This window comes from Orussus abietinus, unplaced genomic scaffold, assembly GCF_000612105.2.
Source record: "Orussus abietinus isolate OABI.00-Male unplaced genomic scaffold, Oabi_2.0 scaffold5, whole genome shotgun sequence".
NCBI classification, from domain to species: Eukaryota; Metazoa; Arthropoda; class Insecta; order Hymenoptera; family Orussidae; genus Orussus; species Orussus abietinus.
In genome coordinates, this window is record NW_019394929.1 from 1,458,365 (window position 1) to 1,474,623 (window position 16,259).

Sequence of the window (16,259 nt, forward strand, 5' to 3'; positions counted from 1 at the left end):
AGCGTCGCCGACGGGGGGGACTCGCATTATTTGTGCACGCGCCCGCGTATCCATATCACCGCCGCGGCCGCATAGGTTAGGAGGTGAGACGCACTGGGGAGCTTGAAGATCGCGGCGATCTCCATCCAGACGCGGTTGGTCACCTCGCGGTTGTGGTACGAGATGTGCCTCTGGTTCCAGAGAGCCGGCCTCTTATAGACCTCGGCGATCAAGCGATTCGCGTCCATCTTCACCTCGTCTCTCATGTTAGCGCGAGCGGAACTCCTCCGGCTACCTGGGCCGAGGCACTTGCCGTCGCAAGGGAGTCGGGACACCCCAGGCCGAGAGGCAAACCGATGGGAGCGAAGCACGGGCGAATACTAGCGCCGGGATAGCGATTAGCGCGCAGGACGCCCAGTAACGATCGATTCGCATTTCGCCCTCGCCTCGGCGGCCTCGGCTCGCTAGCGCTAGCGGTGAGCGCGCCGTCCGCCGTCGGCACGAGTGCCTCCCTGTCCCTAGCCCTCCCCTCTCCCTTCCTCCCTCCTCTGCTCCACCCCTTCCCCCAAAGGAGCGAGTGAGCGAGCGAGCGACGGGCGAGCACACCCTTCGGCCAAGGTCGTTCGATGTCGGGGGTTGCCGAACGTTCGTCCTTGTTCTTCCTTGCCTAATCCACGGAATAAGGGCGGAGAGAGATGGACCGTACCATTTTTTTTATATATACCCTGAGAGGGAATTCAGGGAAATTCAGGGGAATTTAACGATATTGATCTAGGACGCGGTAACCTCCCAAACGAGTTCGTACCTCTTTTCTTTTACACCAAAGGTGTTTTTTTTTTGTGTCGTCGACAATGTACTCTGGCGGATTTGAGATCCTTTGCTTGGGAGATATTTCAATGCCAGGATGGTAATGCCCCAAGGATCCTGTGAAAATGGAAAAGGCATGACGTGATCGGACTTTTTTTTTTTTTTTCAGAGATCGAGAGTCGTCTAGCTGCGGCGTCCGGGGAAATGGGGATGCGTGACGGTTTCGAATTGATCGCACAGGGCGCGGAAGCCAGGCTGTATAAAGGAAGTTATTTGGGGAGGCAGGCACTCCTGAAGGAGAGATTCGTCAAGAAGTACAGACACCCTGATCTCGACAAGACTTTGACCAAAGAACGAATCAAAGCCGAGGCACGCGCCATAGTTCGCGCAAAGGCAGCAGGTAGATTAATAGAGATTGTATACTTGAGGTACAAAGTGATCTCCATCGTCCAGTTGGCTGAGATTCATGGACCCTTTATTTTAAGGAGTGGTGACGCCAGCGATATTCCTGGTTGACTTCGAGAGGCGATGTATATTTATGGAGTACATCGAAAACTCAGTGACACTCAAGAATTACATTGAGAATTATGTCACCGGGAAGGACAATGTCAATCACGTGACCAAATCTATTGGCCGGACCTTGGGAACCCTAATAGCGAGGCTACATTCCAAGAATATCATCCATGGAGATCTTACCACTTCGAATATTTTAATCAGAAATCCGAGACACGAAGTCTCCTCTTCTGGAGATCAAGAAACTTTGGGAGAGTTCGTCATGGTGGATTTTGGTTTGGCACGAGTCGAGTCGACCATCGAAGACAAGGCCGTGGACTTGTATGTTTTGGAACGGTCCTTGGTGAGTGCTCACTCCGAAATACCTGAGTTATTTCCTCTGATTTTGATGAACTACCAGAAATTCTGCACAGAGAAGAGTAAGGCGGAAGTGATCGCTAAGTACAAGGAAGTACAGGCACGTGGTCGTAAGCGATTAATGATTGGCTGATAGCTGGTTAAAATTATTTTTTTAATCGAGACAGAGAAATATCTGCTAAGTACAATTCGTGAAACACTATTTGGAGCTGTTTGGAAAATATTTTTGAAACTAGAGAGTGGAGATTTCTTAAATAAAATAAAATATTGCAATAGATTGCATGGTTTTATTTTCTTCAGTGTCTAACCGAACAACAGATCTTATTTTATGTGAATATAACTAAAGAGAAAAAGTTTCATTTGCCAGCACCATTGTTTGTCCAGTATTAGGATTAAAAAAATACTTGACTCAAAAGCATCAGTCTACTTAACACGGTTATTGCGATAACGGTGTAAAGTAATAATCCAACATATTGAATGCCCTTATACGAATTATTGACAGGGATATTACACAGATGGAAGTCTTTAGATACCGTTGTCCAAATGTGAACATCGAATGTATAAATATTACTAAGTGTCCTTAGTATTTTAAGTCTAGGTAAGAATACCTTCAGGTGGCATTTTGAGAATGTATCAAGGACTATAGTTTCATAGCAATAAAGTCAATTTTACTTAATCTATTTATGTTCTAGGCTGGATTTAAAAAACTCTTATCCTTATATAGCATTCGAATTGCTGAACTTGTACTTAGTTCTCCATTATTCACATCACTGATTGCAACGTAGATGTCACACATCACAACCTTGTCTAGAGTTTCTGTGATTTTAGCATTCTTGTCACTGTTCCTTCAAAGTCTAGATCGAGTGAAATCGAGTCAGTCAAAATGCAGACCAGAATATATAATGATCCACGTAACCTGCAATGTATGTAAAAAAACGATTGAGTTGTCACACATACCCAAAACTTAGAAAAATTGCGAAATCTATTACAATCTCTGCAATGCCTCTTACCAAAAACCCAGCAAATGAGGTCATGAACCCTTCTTTCGTTAATTCCCAAGCACCGCCATATTCTTCCTCGTCGACTTGTTGATAACTACTAAAGTATACGTACATCGCTCCTGCATTGACTAGAACAAACCTAAGACATCGAGCATTTTTAATTTACTTATTCCCGCTCTCTGAACTTACGAATCGTCGTTTCTTTATATTACTCACAACAACAGAGCTACAAAACCCTTTAAGGGTATCAGACCCCATATAATTCCAACGATGATTCCGATCACCTGACGTGACCAGTATATGACGTCGAGGAATTCGTCCTAAAAATACAAAATCAGCAATATGTAAAACATCGGAGTCGAGTGTTGAACTAGATCATGAGGTGACGTTGAGGTTATGTTTACCTTGTCTGGCCACTGAGAATTCGCAGTAATCGCCCGCGACCATACACTGAATTCACATTTTCCGCCATTTCCCAGTTTGTCTGATTTCACCCGTGACATCTCTTTCTTTCGACAATTCACTAAATCCTTATTACTTGTGAACGATTCGCGAACAGATCCAGCCCAATACTGCCAGAAATCCCGCACGACTTTCCCCTCCAAAAATCCCGCAGCGTGATTTTTTCCCCCTCCACTTGCCTACCCCGCTCGGCCCCACAGTGCCGCACGGCCTAAACCATAGATATATATGTTTAAACACGTAAACGATGACATACAGTTCTGTTGGCGCTAAAATTAAAAATAAAACATATAAACTGACTGCACAGAACGATTTTAGTGTCAATAACACAAGCAGAAAATCTGAATTAATACTAACGTTTGATCATGATTTCCTCACTGAATCTTTATTTCTAATACCGGTTATACCGCGATATTTCTATAAGTAATATGTCATATCGGGCTTCCAGGGTACGGAAGAATGGATGGTTAGAACAACGTAAACGACGTTCAATCTTGTGGCCACGGAGGCTTAAAATAAACCAGTGATACAATACAACGTCATATTTATACGGAGCGCGTAAATACAGGAATGTATAAGGTCGAGTTAAAATATATGTATATGTATATATGTATAAATACGGAGCACGCACGCGCAAATGCATACAGGTATTCCGCTCCTCGTTAGTTTCATCCTCATTCTCGCATACAATTTTTCTCGCACACGTGTATGTCTATGTATATATTTATAAATTTCTACGCGAATGCGAATACCACGTGTCATACTTTACAGGCGGCTCTCCCATGAGCATCCGAAGCAAGGAATATAATTGTGAACGGCTTCAAATATTAAAAAATGTAAGAGTGAACACAATGTCCCGAGAGGCAGTGAGGATTGTGTGCCTTTCCAATTGTGAGATTTTTGCAAGCTAGCGATACATGTGATACACGAAAATTTCTGTAAGGCCTTGCGTCTTTTTTCTTTTCGCAATTGTTGGTTTATAGGCGGCTGTTGGTAATTCTATTTGTTCTACCAGGTTGGGCAGTTCCGTGTGTGCGTGCTTACTTTGTAAAATTTGGCACAAGCTAAATTCCAGTTTCGAGGCCCTTTTGGTGCGAAGCACAATTCATCGAATTCGTTACTTCGACTAGGTTAAAAAATGTAGCACTTATCGGTCTCCCAAAAATTTGGCACGGGTACATACAACAAATGCTACGCGATCCTATTGCAGTGTACAAACTAGGTAAATCTTGTGTAAACATCGAAAGTCAAGCACGGGCTTCTAGGACGATTCTGGTAAGTTCCTAAAATTTGACCCAGGCGTAGAGAATGTTTTGCAAAATAATTCTCCAATTGCATAATTAGCTCGCTTCTTATATCGCCACGTGAGAGAAGATCACCTGTAATGTAATTACAATGGCAGACGTGTACGCATGTACATAAAGAAAAATTCGCATACGCAAAACATTCTCATCGCATGAGAATAAATATCATTGTCAGGTCTTTATAGGTTATTACTTTGCATCGTAGTCGTCCAAACGTGGTATCGAGAGTACCAAACGTTTCGTCATCCTAATCTTTCTATTTTGCAGAAAGAGCAGAAAAGAAGGTAGAGTGTGAAAAATCTTGCACTCCCAGATATTATACGTAGCCAACTGTCCTGTAATAATGCATGAAATAACAAATCACGAGGCTTGTACAACGAGAAAAATCATTACCAAAGCAATTGACATCTTCATCGTCTACGCTATTTATAATATTATTCTTATATAGTTGTCCAGCCATCCACGTTTCGATATTTTTTTTTTAGAGAAATCCATAACTCATGATTCGTTGTTGATTTAGTGCAGTGAGAAATTTTTTATGTAAAGTATTTTCTAAAAATATCGAAGATGCTGTAGTAACCCTAACGGTAATGTGACTATCGGATAATCAATGGACTATTGACAGTGGGTGTCAAATTTCTCCGAAAATAAGACTTCTGTAACAGACGGGCATGCCAGCGAAAATTTTCTATACATGGATTCGCTCTCGTGCAATACTCTAAATGACTTAATCGAATACGGTATGCAACACTTTTGCGGAAATGCGTTTCAGCAATTAATTTTGTCATCGATGCAGAGGCCTCGCGATTCTTCCCGTTCTCAAGTTACCGTCTCTATTCTTAATTAACTACCCTTTATCATACTGATTCGGTTGATATTACATGGAAGTTTCATACATATACAGCGTTAGCTTAACTCGTCCATTAATCTACCCAAATTTTCTTTCGTTCAACAGTGTGGCATATTGTCGCGTTTTAGCTAGGCCAGAAGATCGGAGCGATTTCTTTGCAGCCCTCAAAATTCGATCGACCAGTTGACAGAATTTTTTCGTGCAAACAAAATCACTCGGATTTTCAGACCAAAACATTCAGTACACAACATTCGAAGAACTTTACGCAAATTATTTATATTGAATCTTATCGGGGCAGCAAGTCGTTACACTTAACTAAAGCATACATATGCAGTTTTTGAATAAGCTGAAAAACGTAATAATACGTAGGTGACAAAAACAGTTATGTACAATGAATAAAAGGCGATCGAAAAAGCAGTCAGATTAATGGATCCTTAATGTTCCTGTACAGATACTTATGCTACGGTAAGTATCGATCTGGTCAAGTACACGAGAAAGTAAAATAAGACATAAATAAAAATATATAATCGAAACGTACTTAAAATATCTCTTTTACATACAACGAAACAAGATATAATTATGCGCTGTAACAAATAAACAAAAACACTGTAGCACAAGAGGTGTTAATGTTGCATACGAAAATATCGGATCACCATTGAGGAGAGTATTACGATATTCAATAAAATCATACATAACCTCTAATTATTATTTTACAGGAAGCGTTTCGGATGTTCCTGCAGAACGACACCATTCATGACATTCAGATGCCTCACCCATATATCGGAGTGGAATTCTTATATATAACATTATGTACAAATAAATAAGCAAAGCATAAGCGTATTGCATTCTAACAAATAAAAGAAATAAATAAATAAGAACTTAGTGCGTTAGATTATTCAGATGATTATTAAAGTACTTGGATTTATGAAAAGTGCTCGTAAGAACAACCCTGAGCAGTGCTCATACCCTGGGAGAAATTAAAAATAATCTAACCGATGACTCGTCAAGTTCTTCGATGTTTGATTCTTTATAAGAGCGACGAAAGAAATTTGCGTAGCATTGCGGGACATACACTTCAATATGAATTAGGGCTTGCACCTTAGGGCACTTACTATCAGAGCAGTAAACAGCATAAAAAGGAGAAGTAATTAGACTGCATTTTAGCGAGGTATTAGGACAATAAGGAGCGATCGAGAATAATTAATTTAGGCTATTATAGACAACGCTCTGTTTAGTAGTAAATGTCCTAGGGCTTACACACGCACTCAATATACTCGATATAAAACCATTAATTATATGTATACTCGCTTTCACTACGAAATCTATACTTTCCATTGTTTAACATGCAATACCACTTCTATGTATATATACAAAGACACAATCGTGTGAACCTAATCAAAAGAACACAGCGATTACATTGGAACGGTGCCATTGAAAGCCTCGAAACACGATTATCAGGACACTTCGGAAATGCTCCCTCGATCTCGAAAGCGCTCTTAAGAACCTTAGGCCAAAGTCTCTTGAGTACTTATCAGAATGTTGTAAACGAGTTTTATAAATATATCGAAGCTGCCTATTATTTACAGTTAATGAGAGCCTGCGAATCGGAAGCAGCTTTTCAGAAGCGGAGCCCATTAGTGACTTGTCAAGTAGCACCGTTGAATTCATTCGGTATGGGCACTACTTGAAGTAAAGCTTACGCTAAACTGCACCGAACACTAGTTTCAGTGGGTTTGCGCAGGCTCAACATCTTCGCTTAGCTTTAAGAAAATTTGATTAACATTCCTACAGTGTATAAAACGAAAGAAATCGTTAACAGCACATTCTGCACACTCATCGAAGGCAGAATATCACAATTCTTCTGCATCCTTAATAAGAGCTAAATTAAGACCTCGGAAGAAGTTAATCCAGCTGCGCAAACCCAGCCTTCTACGTGTCCGATTAGTTCACCTAGTACATTAACTTTTTATACATATGTATGTACATACGCTGCTGGCAGAAGACCAATCGAGGGTAAATTGCACGAAGGACAGGATTGCTTTTTAAATATTTAAAGAGACCTCGAAGAATCTCCGACTCTCTGCATTAAAGCTATCGTTGGGTGCTACGCGGTTTTCCGCGTTTATCATTCCTACATACGCAAGAGATCCGCTCACGGTTCCTAATAATCTGTCGACAAGAAAGGGAAAAAAGCACCTTCGTACACCACCCCAAGAAAAGGCTTCAGAACGCCTAAATTAACCGTTTTTAAAAGTCACAGGCCTGCCATTAATTAGGAGAAGTACGCACGACCGTACAAACTGAAAAGAGATCTGTACTCGGCACCTCGAAAACGTATAAAAATTAGAGATATCAAAAGCTCGACGGCAACTTCCGATGAGAAATTCCTTGCAAATAAGGCGCCGATGAGAATCTTTAATTTATAATTAATCCACCACTCGGGAAGAACTCAGATTTGCTCTCACTCTCGACAGATTGTCCCGCTTGCGAAAAGAGTGCCAACGTTAGTCCAAACGAGTCAACAACGATGAAAACCTAAGTCGTTCTCGTAATCATTACGCAACAGGCACTTTGTTACATCGAGATCGGTAGCAGTCTATCGACGCGTGGATAAAGGCAGAGGTACACAGTGGAGCATCGTTGTAAACGGTCGGTAATGATCATGCCTAATTGTCCCCTCTGCCGAACTCCTAAGTACAATCAGTAACCGACTCCTACGTAAATTATGAGCTCGTAGAAGAGAGACCCAAAAATCGGTGTCGAACAAACTCGTATTGCGTTTCTCATCTGTGCTCCACCGTACTCACCGCCCCATCATCAATACATTTCTGCTGCCCTTCGTAACGCTACCACTAAACAGTCTCTCCCCCGGCTAAACAATTTACAGGCGCACGATGTATAAACATCCGAATATTAAAACAAACCGCGAGTCGTTCAGGAGGGCCTCTTAATGAGAGGCTCTCCACGACCCTTAAAATAAAATCCCAGCCGAGTAGTAATCCTAACGGAAGTACTCGTGCCTCCAAGTGCGCAATAACGATTCACTCGCTCGCATTCGTGCCCACGTGCATACATCCATACGTACACCCGAGTCGACGAGGTTCAAAAGCGTAGACCTTGGATCAGGGCACGACGTTATTAAGTTTTTAGATTTAAAGTGACTATTCGAGCCGTTGATCTTCTCAGAAGTCGAAGGTAGTGACTATCGAAGGCTGACCGGTCGATCGAAACCGACAGACCGAGCACTTTAGTACCTCTTAGGAACCCCTCGATGCTCTACCGGTGCATCGAACGGTTCTATACATTTCTTTAAACTAATTCGCTTATGGCACTCAAATGTAAAATTGGAATGTATACCTTCCTCTCCGTGCCATCCTCGAATGAAATAAGACTTTACACTTAAAGACTGGTAGAAAGATCGGATCCTTATACCTTGACTCGTTTACTTCCTTCCTTCGAGATCGGTATTCTGCCCTCTTGCTAAACGTCGACCACATCGTTGTCATAATTGAAGTTTGAATCACGTAGGAACGAAGTTCGTCGAAGTTTAACATTTGGTCCGGAATCCTCAACCGTTTTCGGCGCTTCCGTTGCCTGAAAATCGGTACATTACTATCCTTGAAATGAACATTTTATCCACCCGGCTAGACAGGATCATAGCACGGTACATTTTGACATATCCCATTAAACAGACGAATAACTATGTACAAAGTACAGGGCTCAGCGAAGCAAAAATGCAGTCCAGGAAACAGCTTATGAATCGAACGAAATAAAAAACGAAAATAAACTCTGGCGCGCGAAATTAACGAAATAAAACCAAATCAACAAAATACCTTGAAGGTCGTTCGGTCGACAGAGCGGTGAAGTACCGATCTCCATGCAGCAGGTGCGGTGAGTTCTAAAACGATATTTACAGCGAATCTAATTGAGACTCCAGGCCTTTCATGCACAAGCGTACGATAAATTAAAAAAAATTTTAATTAGTTATAATAAAATATGTGCCAGTGATATTAGTACCTATGCGACATGTGCACCGATGCATATGAGGCATGAATCGTTGAATGCAATGCATGGACTACGGGGTATACTCACCATTTTCTTTCCTTTCCGCCTTCCCTTTGTTCAGACTAGCAGCAAGTTCTCTAACTGATCTTTTCTCAACGCTGGTATTGCTCAACGAACTTGCCGTACTACTTGTCGACAGGGTTGGGGGCAGCGAAGCTGGCCCACTGACTCCACTATCTGTCGATTCATCAAGAGCATCTCCGGAGTCTGGGGTGTTCCCTGCTGAGGTGTTAGGACTGGATCCATCGCTGAGAAGATTAAACTCACCTAGGATCGAAAGAGTAGTTATTGTCCTGTTATTTTAATAAATAAACGATGACAGACTTTCAGCTCACCAGACTTTCTGTCCGCAGCCATGCTCCAGGGCCTAGGCTTAGGTGCAGTCGCCGGAGGGGCAGGTTTGGTCTTCGAATTTCCACCATTGTTTTTTCCTAGATCACTCGAAGAGTTATCAGTCCTCATGGCAGGTTTCAGAATTGGGGACTTGGCCGTATCCGAACCGTTACCTTTGGTACCACCACCGTTGGTTGGACTCCTCAGATCAAACCCAGTAGACCTGAGTTTCACCGATGGAATCAATTGACCAGATTTATCAGTCTCCGAGGTCTTCTTCAAATTCTTCTTATTCTCCGCCTCCCTACCCGCAACCGGAGTCCTGGTGTCCTCCTTTAACCCAGGACCGCTGGTGCATTGTGAAGTTCTATTATTTTCTTCTACGGAGGAGTCTCTTGAGCCTCGAGTCATCGATCCAGATCCAGCGATGGGTAAAGTACTACGCTTGGAAACATCTATACCATCCTTTGTACCGTTGCCACTAGCATCTCTAGCAAAGTCAGTCTTTGGACCATTTCTTTCATAATTCTGGCTACTCTCCGTAGTGTTCCTGCGAGCCAGTGGAGATGCAGTCAATGGTGAATCACCCTGTGACCTTCGACCCACCAGGGGAGAAAACTTTTCCAAATTATCACTCGATCTCGAACGAGGTGTCGGTTCCAGAAGTGTTTTTAACATCGGAGAGTTACAACCATGCTTCTTGTCAAATTCTGGCGGTATACTTTTGTGACTTGCCAATGAGAGGTTAGGACTGCCATCCGTTGGGAATGTGTGCAAAGAACTACGAATAAACATTACGAGATAATATTAATAATAAGGAGAAAACGAGCGAAAGAAATAGTAATAAATCAATATTTATCTAAATTCACAATCTTATGCTTGAATCTGTCAGCATTACCTATCGTCACTAGTTGGAGATACCAGTGGGGTGGTCGGTGTGGTAGGTCTGAAGAACACATCGAGACCTTCTCCAAGCGCCAGTCCATCGACAAGTTGATCAGGCTTCAACATCGGTCTAGTAGGTGCCCTGGTTTTCGCCCTCCGGGGCCTCGACTTCACCAGATGCTGCAACTGTTGGCCAACAGTGTGAGGTAACTCCGAGACTGAATCCAATGACTCCGTCAATGAGTGTTCATTCTCTGATATCGCTGTAAAAATAGATACTTCCTTAGAGAGAAAAAAAAAACAGAAAGAATATTCCTTGCACCAGGGGAATGTAGGCAAATTACCTTCCGCCTGGCTTTTTGGTAACGATGGGAGTAAATCTGGAATATCATCAGCAGAAAGACCTTCGACCGAGTCTACCACTGACTTTGGCCTCAACTTCCTCCCGTGCAAACTCTTCCGCTTGTTAGACAAGTGCGGAGTAGCCTATTCAGAGGACAGTGATTGATTATATGACCAGAATGTATGAAACTCAATAATTTACATATTGATCGCATTATATACGTCATTTTTTTTTCTATCACAAAATAAAGATAAATCAGCTTTTGCACATAAATATTACTCACAAGATTCAGATATTCCAATTTCTGTGCAAGACATGTGAGGAAAAGTATCTCGATTAAAACTGAATATTTTTAAGTTTATTCCAGAGGAAATATACTCTTACCATTGGTGACTGGTCATTGGAATGCGGTACCATGGTGTTGACCAGAGAATATGGATCCGGTGGACAGTCCTCCTCCGAAACAAGACTTGCCCTCCCTCCGATAAGAGTCATCGATACACCAGCTGCACTGCCAATTCCAATGACACTTCCACTACTCATGGAACCAGCACTAGGCCTCAGTACGTCGGGGGTGCTACTTCTAGTTCTGTTTTCACAGTCTCCGATCTGCGAAAATACTTTACTGTACATTGATGTACTGATTTAATCAATCACCAAAATGGTGTGTATACTTACCAATGTTTTATAGCTTCGAGATAATGATTCGATCACTTCATCTGTCACCTTGTCGGAAACATGAGCTGCCACAGCTAGGTTCAATTCACTGCAATGGAAAAAAAAAAGCACATTGTAAAAAAAATATAACTGAAAAAAAAACTGTCATTCGCAATCATTTGTGGATGAACTTACTTAACCCTGTTAATGATATCAGCGCCAGCTTGTTCTGTAACGGTAGTCTGAACGAATTCAGGATTAATCACATTTTTCTCTTTACAGGAATTCCTAAGATCATTTTCAACAGATGTTGGCTCACTGTCCTCGCCTCTAATTACAGTCTGCGAAAGCACTGTTGGACACTGCTCGTGTGCACACTTCAACATTGCTTCCAAAGAATCCTACATTGAAGCAAAGAAGAATTAACGATCATTTCCTCATCTTTCCTTAATTTATTTAACACAAATTAATTCAACGTACCTGTAAGTACGCAGTGACTACTTTGTGAATTTCATCGGCCACGTTATGTAGCTTCAGCTCGATAGGATTATTTTCATCTCGTCTCTGCAGAACTTCATGTAACCTCGGTAATAGCTGGAAACAAATAATTAATAATTAATAAACAATATGTTACAGCCATTCCGAAACCGCTATCGCTAATTTTTACCTGCTTCGAATTATCGGCGTCTTGAATAAGACCCGTTGCATAATTGATGTCGTTATTCGCGTCACAACTTTCTGCAGCCAATGTCTCGATGGTGTCTTGAGTTTGAACGACTAGCCGATCCACCATCTGTTGCGTAGAACTCAGCAGGAAACCTTGCTGAAGTCTAAACGCCTGGCCATGGCTGTACTTGCAGGGCGTGACATTTCGTTGAAGAAGTTCTTGTATTTTTTTCGCGATTTGTTCCGTCTTATCTGCCGAGGTCTTCATGCAAGGTTGAAGATCGTAGATAGGGAAAGGCATGTATCTCACGCTGTAATTCCTGAAAAGGTATTTAATTAACATAACTTCAAATCTGACCAGATCATCGATTGACATGAACGGAATTTTTTAATCGTACTTTTCCAAGGCATGAACGATGTCTCCATATCCTTGAAGAGTAATGTTATTCCTATCGTAGATAATGCTCTTCAGGTGGTTATTTATCTGCAGTGCTTTGGCCAGTAGCCGAGCTCCAGGATCGCCGATCTGATTGCCACTGATGTCCAGGGTGTGAAGACACGTGTTGCTACCGAGAGCATTGATCAAGTTGTACAGGTCTCCTTTTAATCTGGAGTCCGGTAAATGCAGAGCTTGCAGGACACAGTCGTCTTCCTGGATCATCGTCACCAGAGCATCCATCACCACAGCGATGTGCTTGTTCTTCATTCCGACGGTGTTACGACCCATGTAGAGCTGCTTGATGGATTTATTTTTCCCAACAGCAGTTATGGCCTGTGCTAGATCGACGTCCATATCTGTAAAAATTATATATTTACAATATAAATTGTGACCTCACAAAATTATTTATGCATTTTTCGAAAATGGACGCATACTGCTTTCCGAGATATCCAAAGAAGCTATGCATCGAACACCATGAATGCATGATTCCAGAACATGTGCACCCATCGAACCCAGATTGTTACCACTCATATCGAGTTCCAGGCCAACGGTGCTTTCGTTGCAAGCCAGTCCTAGGAGAAGATGCTTGAGCGCTTCCAAGGGTAGCTTGCAATACGAAATGTTCAAATACTTCAACGACAGTGTTGCTGTAAAAAATTGCTTAAAGCTGGGAGGTATCTCTTTGGTCTTCTTGCTAGCGAAGGAATTGCGTGCGACGTTTAAGTGGACTAGATTGGTCGCACAACCCCTCAATAGAGCACCGAACAGCTGTCAAAAAAAAAAAAAATGTATTACGATTACCAAAATAATTTTGTAGTCGTTAAATAAACATAACCAAGCAACATAAATTAAGTACTTACACATTCCAAAGTGGTGTCCGTACTACTGAGGTCTAAGTGAGTGAGATTATTTGGTTGCGCCAAGAAGTTACACAGATTCTGGAAATATCATTCACCGATTAGACTTTGCTGTTATTTTCACTCATCGACTGCAAAGAGTGATCTTGTACGTAGGTTCAATTTCTTCTCTTACGTACATTGATATCATCCTTCAGTGTATTCCCTGAGAGGTTCAGATATTGGAGACTAGTCGGCATGCTTCTATTTAGACTCAATGCATGGGCAATCTGGCCAACGCCCTTTCCTGTTAATCCACAGTGTGCCAAGTTGAGCTTTTGTAAACCTTTGGGCAGCTTACCAATGGGACCACTCAGATGTGTCGCGCCTTTAAAGTTATAATTATGGTTTGTTAAAATACCTTAAAATTAGTTGGTACTGTTGAGACGCAAGCACTACGTGTATTACTGCGAGACTGAAATTTAATGAAGAGGGTTCTAAATGTTAAAAGACATTATGATTCAGGTAAGTGAAGAAGCATTTAAAGCATACTAGACCAATGTACAAGCGAGGAAATAAGCGTGACGCGTTATGAGGAAGATTGTTCTTTGCACACCTTGCATTAACTTTGCTATTATCCCACACAAGCTAGAGGCTCCTACAAAAATATAAAAGGATTACATGGAGATTAAATCGAGCGAATCGAGGCACTATGTCGGCTTAAAATTTGCATAATCGAGAGAACTTGACACAAGGTCAAGTACGGAATCAAAGGGCAACACGAAAGAACGTTGCGTGAAATATTTTGAATTAAATCAATCACACACAGTGCACTTAAACTGGCCAAACGTTACATGATATTGTTCTTTAGGCATTGATAATTTTTAAATCACAATCTTACTGTACTTTAAGCTTCAATTACCGAATGCGGAATGGGATATTACCTTTATCTTCAATGGTGTTACAGGATAGATCTATTGTGTGCAAAATCGTATTAACATTTGAGATTAGTGCCAAGGACAATTTGTGCGCAAAATCCCTGTAAATTAAATAAATCGCATTGTTATTAATTTCGCAGTTAAAGGACATGCGAATAGAGTATATCAAGCTTTTCTTTACCATTTAATCCCTAGGTTATCTAAGTAGATTTCCTGAATGGAGAGGGATCTCCGCATTACATGAAGCAATCTTTCTAAAGGCTCGTGACTCAGCTTTAAGTGTGACGCTCTTAATTTGGTAAACCATGTATTGTACTCTAAGGCCGATATTATCGGAACCAAGTCCTTCTGCTCTAGATGATCGAAGTCCCTTAAATTCAGCTCTCGAGTGTCATGTGATAAATATATCGTGTCGACGTCCTGAAATTAAAATACACATTGAATATTAAATTTATAAAGTAAAGAATTATAATTAGTCAATTACCCATGCGACTTCCTCTCGGTACGGCACGCCATGCAAATCGCACATGCATGCGTATTGCGTGGAAAACCCTCCACATGGTCCGGTATGTCTCGTTGCCTCTGTACTTCGTGCCAATTCGCTACCTCTTATGCTTTGCAACCTGCTCGCTGGTATTATTTCTATTTTTCGGATTATATAGCTGAAGAAGACATACAATGTCAATAAATTAAACAAATTTAACTCTGTCTACATCACCGTGGATACATACTTTAATGGCACCGTCGGAAAGATGTTCCGAATTGCAGTATGCAAAGCCTCGATCATCGCATCCACTTCTACCGTGTCTGCACCCGATCCTGTTGTAGTAAAACTGTAAATCCTTTCTCCGACAGTCAAGCATAATTGGTTCGCTCTCTTTGACTCCACCGACGTTATTTCCAAATAATGAAAATGGCAATCGATCTGAAGAAAAAATCAAATTCTCTTCACGATAATATACACACGATCGTAGAAACTTAATGCTTATTTATATTCTCTCATGTAGGAAACATTTCTAAATAGATCTTAGTGCCTCAAACTCACCCTTGTAGGCACCTTTGCAGTAAGGAGGAACAAGCGACATGGTGAAAACACCTGGAAACAAAAATTGCTGAAATGCACGGCTTCGCCGACGTCAGTAAACATTGTTAAAGACATTTACCAGAACCCGGTTCTCCAATTTATCTGGCTTGGTCTCTAACTTCACAACATTTTTCAGTAATATCTTGACATGTTTACCCAGCAGTGCCTTGACAGATTCTGCAAGCATTTAATAAAAAAATAATATTAACCGTTTTTAATTTTCTTTAAGGATGACACGAAGTTAGAGCAGCAATTTAAGATCCACTGTGCTGTCAATTAATCTAAATCAATGAGTAATCCACTCCATTCCATACCATTACAATCTCAAAGCATGATGGACAATATTAAACGCAAGAGTATTATATGAGGCCGATACAAAGCAGGTTGAAACTTGTTGAAACACGATATCACATGAAAAGGGGGAAAAAATACTAAGGTGGGTTAAGGAAATCCGAAATTACTGGGTGACACATCGATGACAGAGTACATAACGTAAACACCCCGGGCCGAGGAACCCACCGTTTAAATCCTTAGTGAGCTGCGACCTAGTTGACATTTTGGAGCGTCCTTTCTGCAGATTGGCGAGCGGCCCATTTACGACATCGTCCCTGTCGTCGAAAACCCAATCGAGAACATTAGCAGGCCGCTGAGGAAGATTTTAGACAAGACGGAGTCGCGAAAAGACGAGACAGAGCAGCCGCCATGTTGCACCTGGTCCGAGTTTCGTTCTGTTTCGTTCC

General features: G+C 41.5%; 4 protein-coding genes across 14 annotated transcripts in view; 1 reads left to right on the forward strand and 3 right to left on the reverse strand.

Annotated features, from left to right (window-relative positions):
* Window positions 1–759, reverse strand: part of LOC105701201 — a 1,917-nt gene extending 1,158 nt beyond the window's left edge. The window contains exon 1 of the mRNA XM_012427738.2: window positions 95–759. Coding sequence (XP_012283161.1) covers window positions 95–245 — 151 coding nt within the window. The 5' untranslated portion in view covers window positions 246–759. The remainder of the gene's footprint in view (window positions 1–94) is intronic.
* LOC105701202 (TP53-regulating kinase) overlaps window positions 1–1,933 on the forward strand; it is a 2,821-nt gene extending 888 nt beyond the window's left edge. For 4 of the 7 annotated variants that reach the window (XM_012427742.2, XM_012427743.2, XM_012427740.2 and 1 more), the window contains exons 2-3: window positions 956–1,186; window positions 1,272–1,933. In XM_012427742.2, the coding sequence (XP_012283165.1) occupies window positions 991–1,186; window positions 1,272–1,789 (714 nt within the window). In that variant the 5' untranslated portion in view covers window positions 956–990 and the 3' untranslated portion in view covers window positions 1,790–1,933. Of the gene's footprint in view, window position 1; window positions 156–780; window positions 887–955; window positions 1,187–1,271 lie in introns of those variants that run through there. The other 3 variants (XM_012427744.2, XM_012427746.2, XM_012427745.2) reach the window with 3 other exon arrangements.
* LOC105701203 (uncharacterized protein C20orf24 homolog) lies at window positions 1,930–3,278 on the reverse strand. Its single transcript, XM_012427747.2, has 4 exons — window positions 3,062–3,278; window positions 2,874–2,977; window positions 2,667–2,796; window positions 1,930–2,572 (listed from the first exon to the last, which is right to left on the reverse strand). Exons 1-4 carry the CDS (start codon window positions 3,158–3,160, stop codon window positions 2,531–2,533), a joined length of 375 nt encoding a protein of 124 aa, XP_012283170.1. The 5' UTR covers window positions 3,161–3,278; the 3' UTR covers window positions 1,930–2,530.
* Window positions 3,271–16,212, reverse strand: LOC105701199 (F-actin-uncapping protein LRRC16A). Of its 5 annotated transcripts, none has more exons than XM_023433508.1 (24): window positions 16,039–16,212; window positions 15,599–15,696; window positions 15,481–15,531; window positions 15,167–15,360; window positions 14,920–15,097; window positions 14,617–14,855; window positions 14,442–14,536; window positions 14,114–14,155; window positions 13,698–13,885; window positions 13,522–13,599; window positions 13,096–13,429; window positions 12,621–13,017; window positions 12,224–12,542; window positions 12,037–12,150; window positions 11,752–11,957; window positions 11,578–11,665; window positions 11,284–11,508; window positions 10,901–11,042; window positions 10,570–10,819; window positions 9,674–10,452; window positions 9,366–9,605; window positions 9,107–9,171; window positions 8,706–8,867; window positions 3,271–3,388 (listed from the first exon to the last, which is right to left on the reverse strand). In XM_023433508.1, exons 1-23 carry the CDS (start codon window positions 16,073–16,075, stop codon window positions 8,754–8,756), a joined length of 4,473 nt encoding a protein of 1,490 aa, XP_023289276.1. In that variant the 5' UTR covers window positions 16,076–16,212; the 3' UTR covers window positions 3,271–3,388; window positions 8,706–8,753. The 5 variants fall into 5 exon arrangements, with proteins under 5 accessions (XP_023289276.1, XP_012283155.1, XP_023289275.1 ...); XM_012427732.2 differs by lacking the exon at window positions 3,271–3,388 and having other exon boundaries at window positions 4,389–8,867; window positions 9,674–9,769; window positions 9,845–10,452; XM_023433507.1 differs by lacking the exon at window positions 3,271–3,388 and having other exon boundaries at window positions 4,389–8,867.
* Window positions 16,213–16,259: the final 47 nt, after the last annotated feature.

Coding starts and splice junctions, on each gene's coding strand:
- LOC105701199 (XM_023433508.1), bottom strand. CDS start 16,075: ATGTCAACTAGGTCGCAGCTCACTAAGGATTTAAACG. Junction 10,453..10,569: donor TCTCCAACTAGTGACGATAG/GTAATGCTGACA, acceptor GTTTATTCGTAG/TTCTTTGCACACATTCCCAA. Junction 9,172..9,365: donor GGCGGAAAGGAAAGAAAATG/GTGAGTATACCC, acceptor ATATCGTTTTAG/AACTCACCGCACCTGCTGCA.
- LOC105701203 (XM_012427747.2), bottom strand. CDS start 3,160: ATGTCACGGGTGAAATCAGACAAACTGGGAAATGGCGGAAAATGTGAA. Junction 2,978..3,061: donor ATTCTCAGTGGCCAGACAAG/GTAAACATAACC, acceptor TTGTATTTTTAG/GACGAATTCCTCGACGTCAT. Junction 2,573..2,666: donor CCTCATTTGCTGGGTTTTTG/GTAAGAGGCATT, acceptor CATACATTGCAG/GTTACGTGGATCATTATATA.